This window comes from Tenrec ecaudatus, chromosome 14, assembly GCF_050624435.1.
Source record: "Tenrec ecaudatus isolate mTenEca1 chromosome 14, mTenEca1.hap1, whole genome shotgun sequence".
Taxonomy (NCBI): Eukaryota; Metazoa; Chordata; class Mammalia; order Afrosoricida; family Tenrecidae; genus Tenrec; species Tenrec ecaudatus.
In genome coordinates, this window is record NC_134543.1 from 86,035,753 (window position 1) to 86,049,586 (window position 13,834).

Below are 13,834 nucleotides of genomic sequence, written 5' to 3' on the forward strand. Positions count from 1 at the left end.
TGGCTCCCAGGTGGGCAGAGCCCCGGAGAATTATTCCTAAAGAAGGTGTTCAACTCTGCCAGTTCTCATCCCCAAGCAAGCTGCAGGCCACCGGACTCTTTGCCCTTATCTTCCCAAGAGGAGAGACAGAGATCTAGGGGGATTAGAGAGAAGGCCCAAACTCTTCAGTAATGATAGGAACAAAGTGCAAGTTCGGGGGTCCCCTAAGGCAAAGAAGAATTCTATTTTCAAGGTGTGTGTGTGTGTGTGTGTGTGTGTGTGCGTGTGTGTAAAGAGCAGGCCACCGTCTCTTGCTGGGGCCTTCTTTGCAGAATACCTACGGGGGAAGGGGGCGAGGGGGGGGGGTGAGCAAGAACAGAAAGAGGAAGAGAAGACGGTGAAGATGAAGAAGAGGGTGAGCTGCTCCACTACCCCGAGGTTAACTGGAACTTCATGTTATTACAGGTTATAACGATGAACTTCTCAAGGATGAACGTGAGGTAGTTGCAGTGAGGAGTGACCTGGCCCGGTTTGGACAACTTGCAGACGGTCAAGTCGAAGGGGCGGGGACTTTTGTGGCATTTGCCCCCTGTGAGCTCACAGGCAATGACTGGCGTGTTACAGACAGCCTTGACGGTGGCTTCCTCCTCGTGGATGAACGTGTACTGACTTAAGCAGGTTTGATTGTGCGGCTTCATCTTGTGGGCCATCATGGCATTGCATTCCCTGGAGAGCAGGTCGTACCTCAGGTAGTCTCTGCTGTTCTCAAAGGGAACGTCAGCCCTGAGCATCTTGTTCCCAACTTCATCCTCATGGAAGATGGTGTCTTCGGGTTGCCAGTCGGCTTGTGCTATTCCTTGGTTGCTAAGTACCAGGGTTTCTGCCATCCGGGAGCCTTTTCCCTCCCCGGCAGCAGCATCCCCCTTATCCTGAGCATCGCTGGCCCAAAACTCATTCAGTAGCTGATCGTTGTCCTCTAGGACTGATGCAGCCATGCGAAGCCCCAGGCCCAAGCCCATCCCCAGGCCCAGCAACAGCAGCAGCAGCATGAAAAAGATCTGCACCAGAGGCAGCTTCATTTTTCCTGGGAGAGAAAAAAGGAGAGGAGCATGAAACCCTAGTCGCCCCTAAACCTCACAGGGTCGACCTCTTCCCTTCCTCCTCCAGATGACTCCCCGTCTCCAAGACCGAGATGGGAGCCATGGTGGGGGGATAGGCTACCCACTGGGCGGCCACCCTCCAGGTCAGCAGCTCAGAAACACCAGCGGCTCAGAGGGAGAAAGCCAGGCGTTCTACTCCTGTTAACAGGCTCAGAAACTCACAGGAGCCGAGTCAGAATTGACTCAATAGCAGGGAGTTTGGTGTGAAGTTTTCAAGACGGAGAACTCTCCCCTTTCTTGTCACATTCCTCCCATCCATCCCACCACAACCCTAGTGGCGCCGCATGAACGTGGAGCATGAAGATGACCAGGGGAAGCAACTCTGACCCTGGCTCGCTTACGGGGAGTGGCTGCTTAAAACAGTAAGGGCTCGGTCACGCTTTCCTTGAGAGACAACCTTGTAGTTGCTCTAAGCAACTGAAATGAACAAAGCAAGTTCACTGCCATCAAGTCGTTAAGATTCATAGTGAGTCCAGGAGACAGTCTAATTGCCCCTTTGGGTTTCTGAGACTTTAAGTCTTTACAGGAGCAGACAGCCTTCGCCTTCTCTTGTGGGGCAGCTGGTGGTTTTGAACCTCTGGCCTTGAGGCTTAACTGCTCGTTGTGTACACTCCACACGGAGCTCTGTAATAAACAACTAGATTAACGACCGTAGAAGGTGTATTTATTTTACTGCCAGTTTACTTTGGCTAATTGTAGTATCTAGAACTTTCCTTGCCATGCGCATTCCCACAGGAGCTCAAAAAGGGTAGGAAAGGCCATAGTTGAGTCTCACTTCTAAGCTGAGCCTGAGGGAAGATGTCCGACTTCAATCTCGGGTTCCTGCTGGAACCACATGTTGAAATGACAGGTTCCTTCGACTAGTGAAGATCCTTTAGGGTCTGGCTATTACTTGCTGAGAATAAATCAAAGAAAACCAAGCAATGGATTTGGAATAAAACCAAGCAATGGATTTCCCTACGAATAAAGACCCTGGTGAGAAATGGGGAAATGAATGCGTGCTTTTGTATTCATCCCCCGGAGGAGGGGAGGACGTCAGGAAGAACACTTTGGAGACATTGAGTAAAACTGGAAGCCAGTCTGTGGCTCACGTGAAAGTATTCCATCAACGGGCAATAGGCTGGACGTGAAACATTGCAGTCAGATACTGACAGAGTTTCTGCTCTTAGGACCTGCACCCTGGGAGGGGAGGAGGGAAAGGAGCAAAATGGTGGCAGCTGCTCTCATAGGGTTTAGAAAGCACGTTGTAGGAATGTCCACATCTGCACACACGTGTGGGCAGAGAAAAGGGGGCCAGACAGATGTGCTAAAAAAAGTGTTTGGAAAGAATGTATCTGAATAAAGAGTATTCAGGGCTGCTTTTCATTCGTTTTCCCATTTGTGCCTGTAAAGTTTAAAGTTGTGTGTGTGTGTGTGTGTGTGTTTTAATTCAAGACAGGAAACCTTCCCAAGCTGCCCCATGTTACTTACTTGCACACCTAAGTAGCTCTTGTTTCCGCCCCTTCCCCAAGTGCTTCTTTGTGCCTGTAAAGTTTAAAGTTGTGTGTGTGTGTGTGTGTGTGTGTTTTAATTCAAGACAGGAAACCTTCCCAAGCTGCCCCGTGTTACTTACTTGCACACCTAAGTAGCTCTTGTTTCCGCCCCTTCCCCAAGTGCTTCTCTCCCAGGATGACCTTCTCTCTGAGCAGTGCCCCTGAATATGGTCGGCAGCGAACAGGATTTTTCTCCAGGGAGACCATGTGCTCTTAAGCACGGACTGGTTTCCTGAACCCACGGCCCTCCTACTCCCGGAGTGAAAACACTCAACCAATTCCCCTTTCAACTCCCACAAACACTTTGAAGTCAGCCTCTTTAGCCATTCACAGCCATCCCAAACCCCCAAGACAGGAAGTGTCTCACGCCTGGGAAACTCCCGAAAGGTTTCTTGGGTCAACCATTGTTCTACTTTGGGGCTACACCCACTGCCCTGTGGTAGAGACAGCCTGGCCTGGCCCAAGACTTCCACACTGAGTCATTTCCTTGTACTCTCCACTGCACTTCCTTTCACTCTTTGCTCCGTCTCTGCAATGCCAAAGTCTCCCTCTTTATGTGGGTCACCTCTTCACAGATCTTTAGCTTTTTCTGTCTTAAAGCAGTAGTGTGACTTCATTTGAAGGTTTGAGGTCAGTCATGAATTTTTACATATCTTTACCTATGAAGTTTATCTCAACTGTCTATTCACTACTATCTTTTTACTATTCTTTTTTTAAAATTTTTATTGTGCATTGGGTGAAGTTTTAAAGAGCAGATCAACTTCCCATTCAAGAATTCATACACAGTTGATTCCAGGTTATAGATTACAAATCACACTGATGGCTGGCGTCACTTTTCCCCCTTCTCTGGGCTCTGCTTCCATTCTTGCTTCTTTCCTGGCCCTCCTGAACTTTCTTGGGTAAATCTTTTGCCCTATGCTCTCAAGTGGTTGGTTATTTGAAGGTGGGCATAGCTCACTGACTTATTGTTCTCATTACAGAACATCTGCTTTGGTTGAAAATTGAGCCGCAGATCAAAGTCCACATGGAAGAAGTACGCCACGAGGTGTGATCACTAGGTGTCAATAGGATCAGGTGTCAGACATCAAAGACCCAGAACAAAAAATCATGTCAATGTGAGTGAGGGGGAGTGCCAAGTGGAGACCCAAAGCCCATCTGTAGGCAGCTGGACATCCCCTTACAGAAGGGACCCAGGGAGGAGACGAGCCAGTCAGGGTGCAGTATGACACCGATGAAAAATATAACTTTCCTCTAGTTCTTTAATGCTTCCTTCCCTTCCCACTATCATGACCCCAATTCTACCTTACAAATCTGGCTAGACCAAAGGATGTACACTGATACAGATAAGAGCTGGAAACACAGGAAATCCAGGACAGATAAAACCTCAGGACCAATATTGAGAGTAGCCATACCAGGAGGGGAAGGGGAAGGGGAAGGTGGGGGGAGAAAGGGGGAGAACTGATCACAATGATCTACATATAACCTCCTCCCAGGAGGACAGACAACAGAAAAGTGGGTGAAGGGAGACATTGGTCAGTGTAAGACATGAAAAAAATTTTAAATAAATTATCAAGGGTTCATGAGGGAGGGTGGGGAAGGAGGGGAAAAATGAAAAGCTGATATCAAGGACTGTAGTAGAAAGAAAATTTTGAAAATGATGGCAACATATGTACAAATGTGCTTGACACAATGGATGGATGGATGGATGAATTATGATTAGAGCTGTACAAGCCCTCAATAAAATGATGTTTTAAAAACAAGGAAAGAAAAGAAAATTGAGTCACAGAAGAGGGTGCAGGGCATGAGTTCATTTCCCGACCTCGGGTCCTACCAGTCTCTATCCAACCAATAACCTGGTCTCTCATATGACGTTGAGTTTTGGTCTACTCTGTTCTCCCACTCTGTTTGTTGTTGCTTTTGTTAGGTGCCCCTGAGTCCGTTCCAATTCATAGTAAGACTGCGTATAACAGAACAAAGCATTGACCAGGTCCTGTGCCATCCTCCCAAGTGGTATGTCCGAGCCCCTTCTCTATGCGGTTGTCATACTGGGGTGGCCTGTGTGTTGCTGTGGTGTTGGAAGTTATGGCACTGGTATTTCAAATACCAGCAGGGTCCCCCATGGTGAGGAGGTTTCCAGAAGATCCAGGTGAACATAGGACCTTTCAGATTAAGACTAAACTAAAGAGGAAAGATGTCCACTTCCGAAGGATCCGTCTCTGAGAGCTGTGTGAACAGCAGCGGAACAAGGTCTGCGGTAGCGCTAGACGCTGAGCCGCGCAGGTAGGAAGACACTCAAAATACAGCAGGGAAAGCGCTGCCGCCTCAAAGTAGAGTCGGCCTTAATGATGCGCGTGGATTGAAACTTTCAGGGTCTTCGCTTTCTATGGGGCACCACTCAAAATGAGAAGAAACAACTGCAGACACCCCACGCTATCAAGGCCAGCTACTGGGGTACCTTTCAAAGCAGTTGGCAGTGGTCATTGGGCAGTTCTGGTCTCAGGGCAGTTCATAAGAATATTTGGGTGGTCCGTTAATCCTTTAGGCTAATTGTTTCCATGCAACTTTAGCTTCTTCACTCTTCTTTCTTCTAGACATGGAGAGACTGCTGCCTGCACCTTAGATGGCCATTCACAAGTTTTTAAGACTGCACTCACTACTCACCAAAAGTAAGATGTAGAACGCTACCTTTGTGGACTGTGCTATGCCAGCTGACCTGGATGTCCCCCAAGGCCCAGTGACTCATTCCCTCACGGCGCTTGGTTATGTCTAAGAAGTTATTCACAACTTCGTACCCTGTGTGCTCCACCACATTCAGCTAGGTATTTGCAGCCAAGGTAAGTACTCATGTATATAATACATCCTCTGTCCAACCTGTATATATTTGTGGCGTCTGCTCTCACCCTCCACCCCACATCTGTTCAGCTTGCATGTCTGCCCATGAATCTACTTGTACATCACTGTTACTGCAGAATTGTCTATGTTGTTCCTATTGTTAGGTGCCATTGAATCAGTTCCGGCGCATAGTGTGCCTGTGTACAACACTTTGTGAAACACTGCCTGGTCTTACGCCATCGCAATTGTTCTGTTGCTATGCTATGTTATGCATTGTGTATAGAACAATATTTACCACTGTTGCCTTTAACACTTCTACTCCTCCCACTGTCTCCTCCTTCCTTTTTGGCTTATCTCCCCCTTGTCCATCATCTTCTCCTTCATCCGAGTTAACGCACATCTACTTTTTAGCCAGTACCCCTGATACCACTTTTCTACCCCTATTAACCATCAAAAAATAGTTCTTTTAGTGTATAAACCTTTTCTTGACTGCCCTTTGTCTGAGACAAGATGACCACCGGTGGACAGACTTACTTCTGATATCGCTAGTCTATGCCATTGACCCATGTGTCTGTTGTACCAATTCCAGGCTATTTTGACTACCAGGTTAAGGTAATAATATCAATTAATGCTAGACGAATCCAAAGGAGTTGGAGATTAATGATGTTCCAAGTGCTCCACTCTTCCAAGATATCAGTTATTCTGCTCCATTTTCCTCCCACACCTACCTTGAGTATAGTTCCTCCTGTCCCTGGGTTCTGTAATTTGCTGAAATGTCCCACAGAAATTATGAAACTTTGAGGGAGTGTCTCATGTGGTGATGGGTGTTGTTCATCCACAATCTAAAGGTCAGGCAGAGATGAGCCAAATGCCGAGCCCAGAGCCAGAAGCCCAACCCAACGTGTCCAAAAGTCACAGCAGGTTCTTTCGCTCTGCCAAAGCTGAGCCAGGAAGCAAAGGTCTGGCTTTCCAGGTGAGGTGATGTGTGTTAGAGCTATATGCTGGTACCAATATGTCCAAGGAAAAAAAGATAACACTTAAGTTACACATTTGACTAAGGTAGATGGAAGCTGCCCCAGAGAATCACAGGGTGTGGCTTGGTTCCCAGCCTCGAAGGTAGGGTCTTCTAGATGCCAGTAAGGAAACAGAGTGTGGCTTGGTTACCACCCTTTCCTATGGCCAGGTCTTGATGTCACCCTCTTCCTGTGTGTAAGTAGAGAATGCCCTCCAACAAGACACCATAGCCACAGGTGTATAAAGCCCAGGATTATAATAAATCACATAGGGAATTTTGACCAGAAAGGTCAGCTTAATTGACTACATTCATATGCTATGTAACAGGTTTGGGGATTAGGAAGTATAGGCGTCCTAGTTTCTTCTTCTTTTACTAAAGAAGCTTTGCTTATCTAAGGTATCGTTCTTACCCGGTAAGACTGATCATTCGGTTTTCCATCTTTTGAAAGAGTAATATTGTCCATTATCTCTGGTGGCACTGTGGGTTTTGCACTGGCTTGCTACCCACAGGGTCAGCAGTGTGAAACCATCAGCCACTCGATGGAAGAAAGATTCTGCCCAGGAAATATTTAGTCTCAGAAACCCACAGGGCTGGCTCTATTTTGTCCTGCAGGGTCATTATGAGCCAGAATCAACTCAAGGGCAGTGAGTTTTGAGGGTTTGGACTATCTCTTTCCATACCGCAGCCTAAAATCACATTTTACAGAATGCCTAGATGTTGCAAATCTGATCATTTAGTCCTGTTATTATTGTTGTTAGTTGCGGTGTCCTCAGCTCCAACTGAGGGTGATGTAATGCCTAGCAGAACAGATCATTGCCCAATCACATGCCGCCTTCACCAATGGTATAATTGAACCCAATTCTCAGGTAAGATCCAACACAGCACTCTCAGTGTCAGGCCCTGTAGCCTGAGTGAGTCCAACAAGGAGATTACAAAGTGAACTCTAAAATTCCTTTCTTTAGCTAACATTGAGATCACGAGATACTATTTTTAAAAGCACTCTGAAGACTATCCAAGTCTTCTTTAGACATATATAAGACCTGATAGGAGGTCTTTTCTGATTCACGATTGCAGGAGTTCCCCTGTGTGGTCCAGGAGCCATGTCTGTGGGGCGCAGTCCTCCAAGCTGACTTTTTGCCAAGATGATGTTTTTAATTCACAGGGACAGCCATAACTGATGGAGAGCACTGCCTGTATCCTAAGCACTTACTGAATTTCCCTTTCTCCATTTGCTTGTGGGATCCCTCTTTCTCGTACCTCTTCCCCATTGTTTCTGGTGAAGTCTGTGTGCATCATGAGGGGGATTAAAGAATCCTCTGTTGATCCCCAGTAGCCGGCTGGGATCAGCAGGGATAATATAATGAACCACAGGCTTGCCCTGCTTCTGATGAACAGATGTGTGTTGGAGAGCACTGGGGATCATTTGGAATTGGCCCTTGAGGAAATAAGAAGCCAGGATCCATGTTTGCGGTCTTAGCATAGCCTCCAGACTGGACATGTTTCCATCTGTTTCCTTGGCTGGGCTTCGAAATTGGTGACGATGGCATGAGACACTAACATAATCCCCGGGCTCGAACTCCAGACTAAAAACAGAATACAAAGAAGGAAGAGACTGAGGAATTCGGCACTGAAAATCTCGACACAGAGTGGAACGCTGTCAGACATGGTGCTGGAAGATGTTTCTCAGGTCAAAAGGCACCCAAAACATTGACTGAGGAAGAACTGCCTTCTCAAAGCAGAGTGAACCATAATGATACATTTCCTCTTATTATTGTTGTTGTTGTTATTTGAGCACTTAGACCACTGTGGAAATGTTAGGAATCTGGGGGGGGGGGTTGTTTTTAAAGAAACATATGTTTTTACACCACCCATCTCAAGAAATGAAATCGACAATATCCTGTGAAACCGTCCGTTTACGTGGTTCTTTTTCTTCCTCTGCACCCCTCCCCCCTCAACATGTCCTCCTCCCCTCTCCCTGTTCCCACCCTTGCCCCTGGCCTCCTCATTGTCATCAAAGTCTTGTCTATTTGTGTTTAACCTACATTTCTCCTTCTTTATTTTTCCTTATAACATCGGTGTTATTAAATATTTATCGTTGTAAGATTGACAGAGTGAGGTGACCTGGTAACACAGTGGTTAAGATAGACCAAGTTTGCTAAATATAATGTTTTCTAGCTTTGCCCATGTCTTGAGGGTGGTGAAGAGAGTTGTCATTGTTTTATATTGGTGCATAAAATTCCATAGTATGAATTTAACAGAGCTTGTTTATCCATTGCTCTATCATTAAGGTTTTTAGTGGTCTCCATGTTTTTGCTATTTTGGAAATTGCTTCAATAAACACAGGTATGCATAGGTCTGTTCGTGTTCTATTTTTGATTTCTTCAGGGTATATATCCAGCAGAGAGATTGCTGGATCATAAGGGACTTGTATTTGCATCTGTTTAAGGAAGTGCAGTACTAATTTCCATAGTCATTGTACAATTCTAAAAAGTGATTTTTTAAATCTGGCTTTGTAAGACAAATACATAAACAAATTAACTTGTGAACTGTATTGCTCTTGCTAGAAACCTTCACCAGATCTTTTACATTTGAAAATTATCAGTAATGAGCTGTCATGTTAAGTCTGCGTGATTGACAGAGAGCTTTTGTCTTGCTCTAGTGCTTGCCTGTGGGCTCTGCTATAAATTAAAGGGTTGAAGTTTATATCCTTAACAAAGAAGGATTGTCTCAGACCTTCATGGGAAAGTACTAGATACTTGCAGGTGCCTGAAACTATTAACCCTTCAAAAGCACAGACTTTTGAATTGATATTACTTCCACAACGTTCAAACAAAAGGTAGGCATTTCCATGAGATACTAACTCATGATGCAGGAGAACGAGAATTTATTACAGTAAATTTATTGCATATTAACTGAGTAAATGAGGAAATTGTAGTTCTTTGTTTTGAGTCTTGTTTTAATGGTCTCCTTTAATGATGTTTTCACATTCTAATTTCTGAAATTATACGGAAGCACCTTAATCTCTCTGTAATTCATAACAAATCAATAGACGTTACTTTCATAAACTGAATAAACACTTTAAAATGAGAGCTGATTCACACAACTCAACTAAGAATCCAGACATTCTTACCGAACGTCCACATAATTGTTTGCATAGTTGGTCAAATGAGTTATGCAACTGAGACCTTGAATGTCATGTTTGAGAAGGATACTCACTTAATCAGGCATGAAGAGCCAATGTCTACAACGTCTTTCCAGAAAAATAGGTGCCTATTATCTAGCTTCCAGAGACTCAGCCTTGGAGGAGGTGCGGAAGGTCCCTTTCTGGAAGGTGACGCTCTTAAGAAAGTGTGAGACTTTGAGAAGAAAAGGAATTCACCACAATGTACAGCGTCTGTGGGTAAACTCTGCTGGGTGGTATACATGGATAAATGGCCAACAATTAACAATAATAATAAGTGGTTTGAAAGCAGGCAGAGGCACCTTGAAAGACAGGTCTGGCCATCTGCTTTTGGAAGGTCACACTCTTGAAACCTCTGAGCTGGGATTCTACTCTGAGCACGCGGGGTCGCTGTGAGTCAGAATTGACCAGGCAGACACCAGTTGTTTTTGGTTTGCTTTCTTTAGTGAGGCGGATGTAATCTGCTGGAAAGATAACCAAATCTCAGACTGGGTTATCCTAAACTCAAGATAACCAAATAAATCATAGAGACGTTTAAAAATCCAGGGTGAGATTCTTTAAGGAAACTTTTAGAAATAAATTAGCTTGGGGAGTTTGTCAAAATAAGATATGGCGATAGATTTACAAAGCGAACTTCAGGAAGTCTGCATGGTGAAGTCCCACTCTTGCCGGAACTATGTAAATAATGAGTCAGTGTGTTGCCTTCTTCTATTTTTTTCTCTCCCACTGAATGTGTTTATTATAGCCATTATCCTAGTGGCCCGACTAGCAGTGTCTGGCACCAAGCCAGGAGCCTACAATAGTTATTAGAAAAATAAATGGCAGGTTTTGAAACTATATTTGCGCTACAATTCCTCCCCTAAGACAGCCTGGAGGGATGGAGACTGAGGAAGGTAGGGTGGGGGTGCTGACCTCACAAAACTGGGTTTCCCCTCCCCAAGACACAGCTGGAGCACGAGGGGGAAATCCATTAAGCGCAAACTCACATCCAGCTTTCAAATACTCCAGCAATAAGGAACCAAATAAGTAAAAGGGAGTAAGAAATAGGGAGAAGACACGAAGCAAGATCTACAAAATGTTGGTAATTTTTTTCCAGTTGAGCGATGGGCGTGTGGGACTTAATTATACTCCTCTCTGCTTACGTGTAAGTCTGGAAGTTTTCACACTACAAAGTGAAAAGGAAGGAGACGTCTAAAGGGAAGGCTGACGACTTTACCAGGAAGGAGGTGATGAATCAGGAGGTTCACACTGGCTGTGTGTCTGCTTTTCATTCAGTTAAAACCACTCGCTAATCCACTTGTATTTCCCTTCCGCTGCCCAGTTCAGGGCGAGGATCTGCAGAAGCCTCGCAGTCTCAGGCTCAGGTGGCACTGTCTCAGCTCAGGATGGTGGAAGGCCATCCTCACACGCTTGTCCTTTAGCTGAAGCGCAAAAGGTCTGAGGTCCGAGAGCGCAAGGGAGGAGGCAGGAAATGGATTTATGGGGTCTAGGGTTAGAGACCTTTGCAGGTACTGGAATCCCTGAAGCACTGGGTCCTCTACTTCTCGTCTTTCACCCCCAACAGTTAGGAAGGTGGAAAATCAGACGCAAGTGGTCAGCCTAGCCTTAGGAAAGAGAGCAGGAGGAGTGGGGATGGACCTGCTTATTGTGGGACAACACATGCTTCTAGCATGCAGCTCCACCTTACAAGGGCTGCACACAGGACTGACATACCTTTAATGATAACATCATAAAGTTCCCTAATGGCATGTGGTTCTTGAAGTTTCTTCCCATCTGTCTTACTTATCCTCCCGCAGTTTAGGAGACCAGACGTTTGAATTTGCTCTAGGGGAAAGCGTTCGCTCTCTCCTGGCGCACCGTTAAGGAGGAAAATCTTTGTCTCCTTCAGCATCTGTAGGCCCCACATTCCTGGGAAATAGCCACGTGCCTTGCGTTACTCTTCTCTTAAAGCTAGGCGGTCCCCAGCACAGGAGTTTGGGACTTAAGGAGTGTTCCTATTCCAGTGCTTGTTGCAGGTCACACCCCTTACATTCCTGGGGGAAAGCATTGCAGGGGCCCCCTCCCCTTATGTTGGAGTGGGACGGTGATGACTAGTCACCGTGCACCACTCTTAATCCTTTTCACAATTAACTGGTTATCACAGCAAATCACTTGCTATACTATGTGAGAGTCCACCGTTTGAGACCTATCCCTTTAACATTCACTCCCCTACAACTCTTTAAAATAAAATGACTCCTGAAAAGATTGACACGGCAAATTGGGCTTGTATCAATAAGAACTTGCAGTGCTGACAAAACAACGATGTATAAATTACCAAGGGCATAGGAGGGAGGGGGGAATGGGGAGGGAGGGGGAAAAAAAAGAGGACCTGATGCAAGGGGCTTAAGTGGAGAGCAAATGCCTTGAGAATGATTGGGGCAGGGAATGTATGGATGTGCTTTATACAATTGATGTATGTATATGTATGGATTGTGGTAAGAGTTGTATGAGTCCCTAATAAAATGTAAAAGAAGAAAAGAGAAAAAAATGATTAGGGCAAAGACTGTACAGATGTGCTTTATACAATTGATGTATGTATATGTATGAACTGTGAAAAGAATTGTATGAGCCCCAATAAATTGTTAAAATAAAATTAAAAATAAGAACTTGCAGTGAATGAATAGAATACATGGTATGATTTCATCAAACAGAACATGTGGCCCCGTAGAAATAAAAGAAATAATAAACATAAACTGCTGACTGACTGTCAGGGACTTCATATGTATCAGACTCTTTACATAGGAGTATCAGACACTTACAAGTATCAGCATTTATAAGTATCCGGCATATTATTTACATTATCTCATCTATTCCTAACACTGGGAGAGAGATGAGACTGTCTACTCTTGTAGTTACAGTCTCAGAAACCCACAGGGGCAGTTCTACCCTGCCCTGTAGGGTCACGCAATGAGTCAACATGGACTGGAGGGCAGTGGACTTGGTTGGAATTTTTCCTAGCACTCTAAGGTAACTGGCACAACCTCCTCACTTTACAAATGCGGAAACAGCAGCAGGAACCTAATGAAAAACACTCAAGGGCAAAGAGCTAGTATACAGTCAGGATTTGAACTGAGTTATGTCTGATTCAAGTGCTGTATTCTTGGACATTTCAGGGAATACAGAAAGGGCATGGACCTAAAGAGATGCCCATCAGGAAAGTCTGGAAGGGCAGGTTCTAAGTTAACCCTGAGAGGCATGATGGTACTAGACACCAGGGACCAGAAGAGAAGAACACAGGTAAAGAAGAGAGAGAGAGAGAGAGAGAGAGAGAGAGAGAGAGAGAGAGCTGGCAATGGTCCTGGTTTCCTTCCAGCTCCTCTTCCTAGTTCTTTGATGATTGTACTGCATGTCTCTTTCTCTCCATTTGTGATTGCGTGCTTAACCTGCTCTCTTACAGATCAAAAGAAAGTGCTTTAACAAAGTCTAGAAATGATCCCTAAATGTATAGTGCTATAAAAGCATTCTGACACATATCATAAATGAATATAACAAAGGAAAGGCGTTTTCAAGGATATAAAACCTGGCATTCAGTCCAATTCTAATTCACAGTGACGCTGTTGGACAGAGTACAACAGCCCCTGGGTTTGGGGGATTTTAAATCTTTATGGGACCAGATAGTCTTATTTTTCTCCTGTAGAGCAACTGGTGGGTTTGATCCACTGGTCTTGCATTTAGCAGTTCAAGGTATACCCCTCTAAGCCACCAGAACCCTTAGTTATAGATAAACGAATTAGAATGGACAAGACAGGTTTGGGGAGGAGACAGTTGAATCCATAACAATGACCCTTTGTGAAATGACTGGTAGGTAATAGAAATAAAATTATTTCTGACCGGCCATAAAATGCTGAAACACTAAACTGGACAGAAATGTACCAAACACTTTCAAACAATTGTCGCTCTGCGCTATTTCGACTAGACGCAGTGGCCAAACAAGTTTTAGTGCACTTGTGTCAGATGTAATTGGCAACGTCTGAAGTCCAAAGAAGATTATGTAAGCTCAACAGGGGGCTTCTAACTTTTCAGTCCACCAAGGGCCCTTGGTATCATCGGCCCCTGCCTCCTCCCCCACTACCCCCCGCCTGCTACCCCCCATGAG

At 45.0% G+C, this 13,834-nt stretch overlaps 1 protein-coding gene across 1 annotated transcript; it reads right to left on the minus strand.

Annotated features, from left to right (window-relative positions):
• Positions 1-407: 407 nt before the first annotated feature.
• RNASE10 (ribonuclease A family member 10 (inactive)) lies at positions 408-1,058 on the minus strand. The gene has a single exon (XM_075530563.1). It carries the CDS (start codon positions 1,056-1,058, stop codon positions 408-410), a length of 651 nt encoding a protein of 216 aa, XP_075386678.1.
• Positions 1,059-13,834: the final 12,776 nt, after the last annotated feature.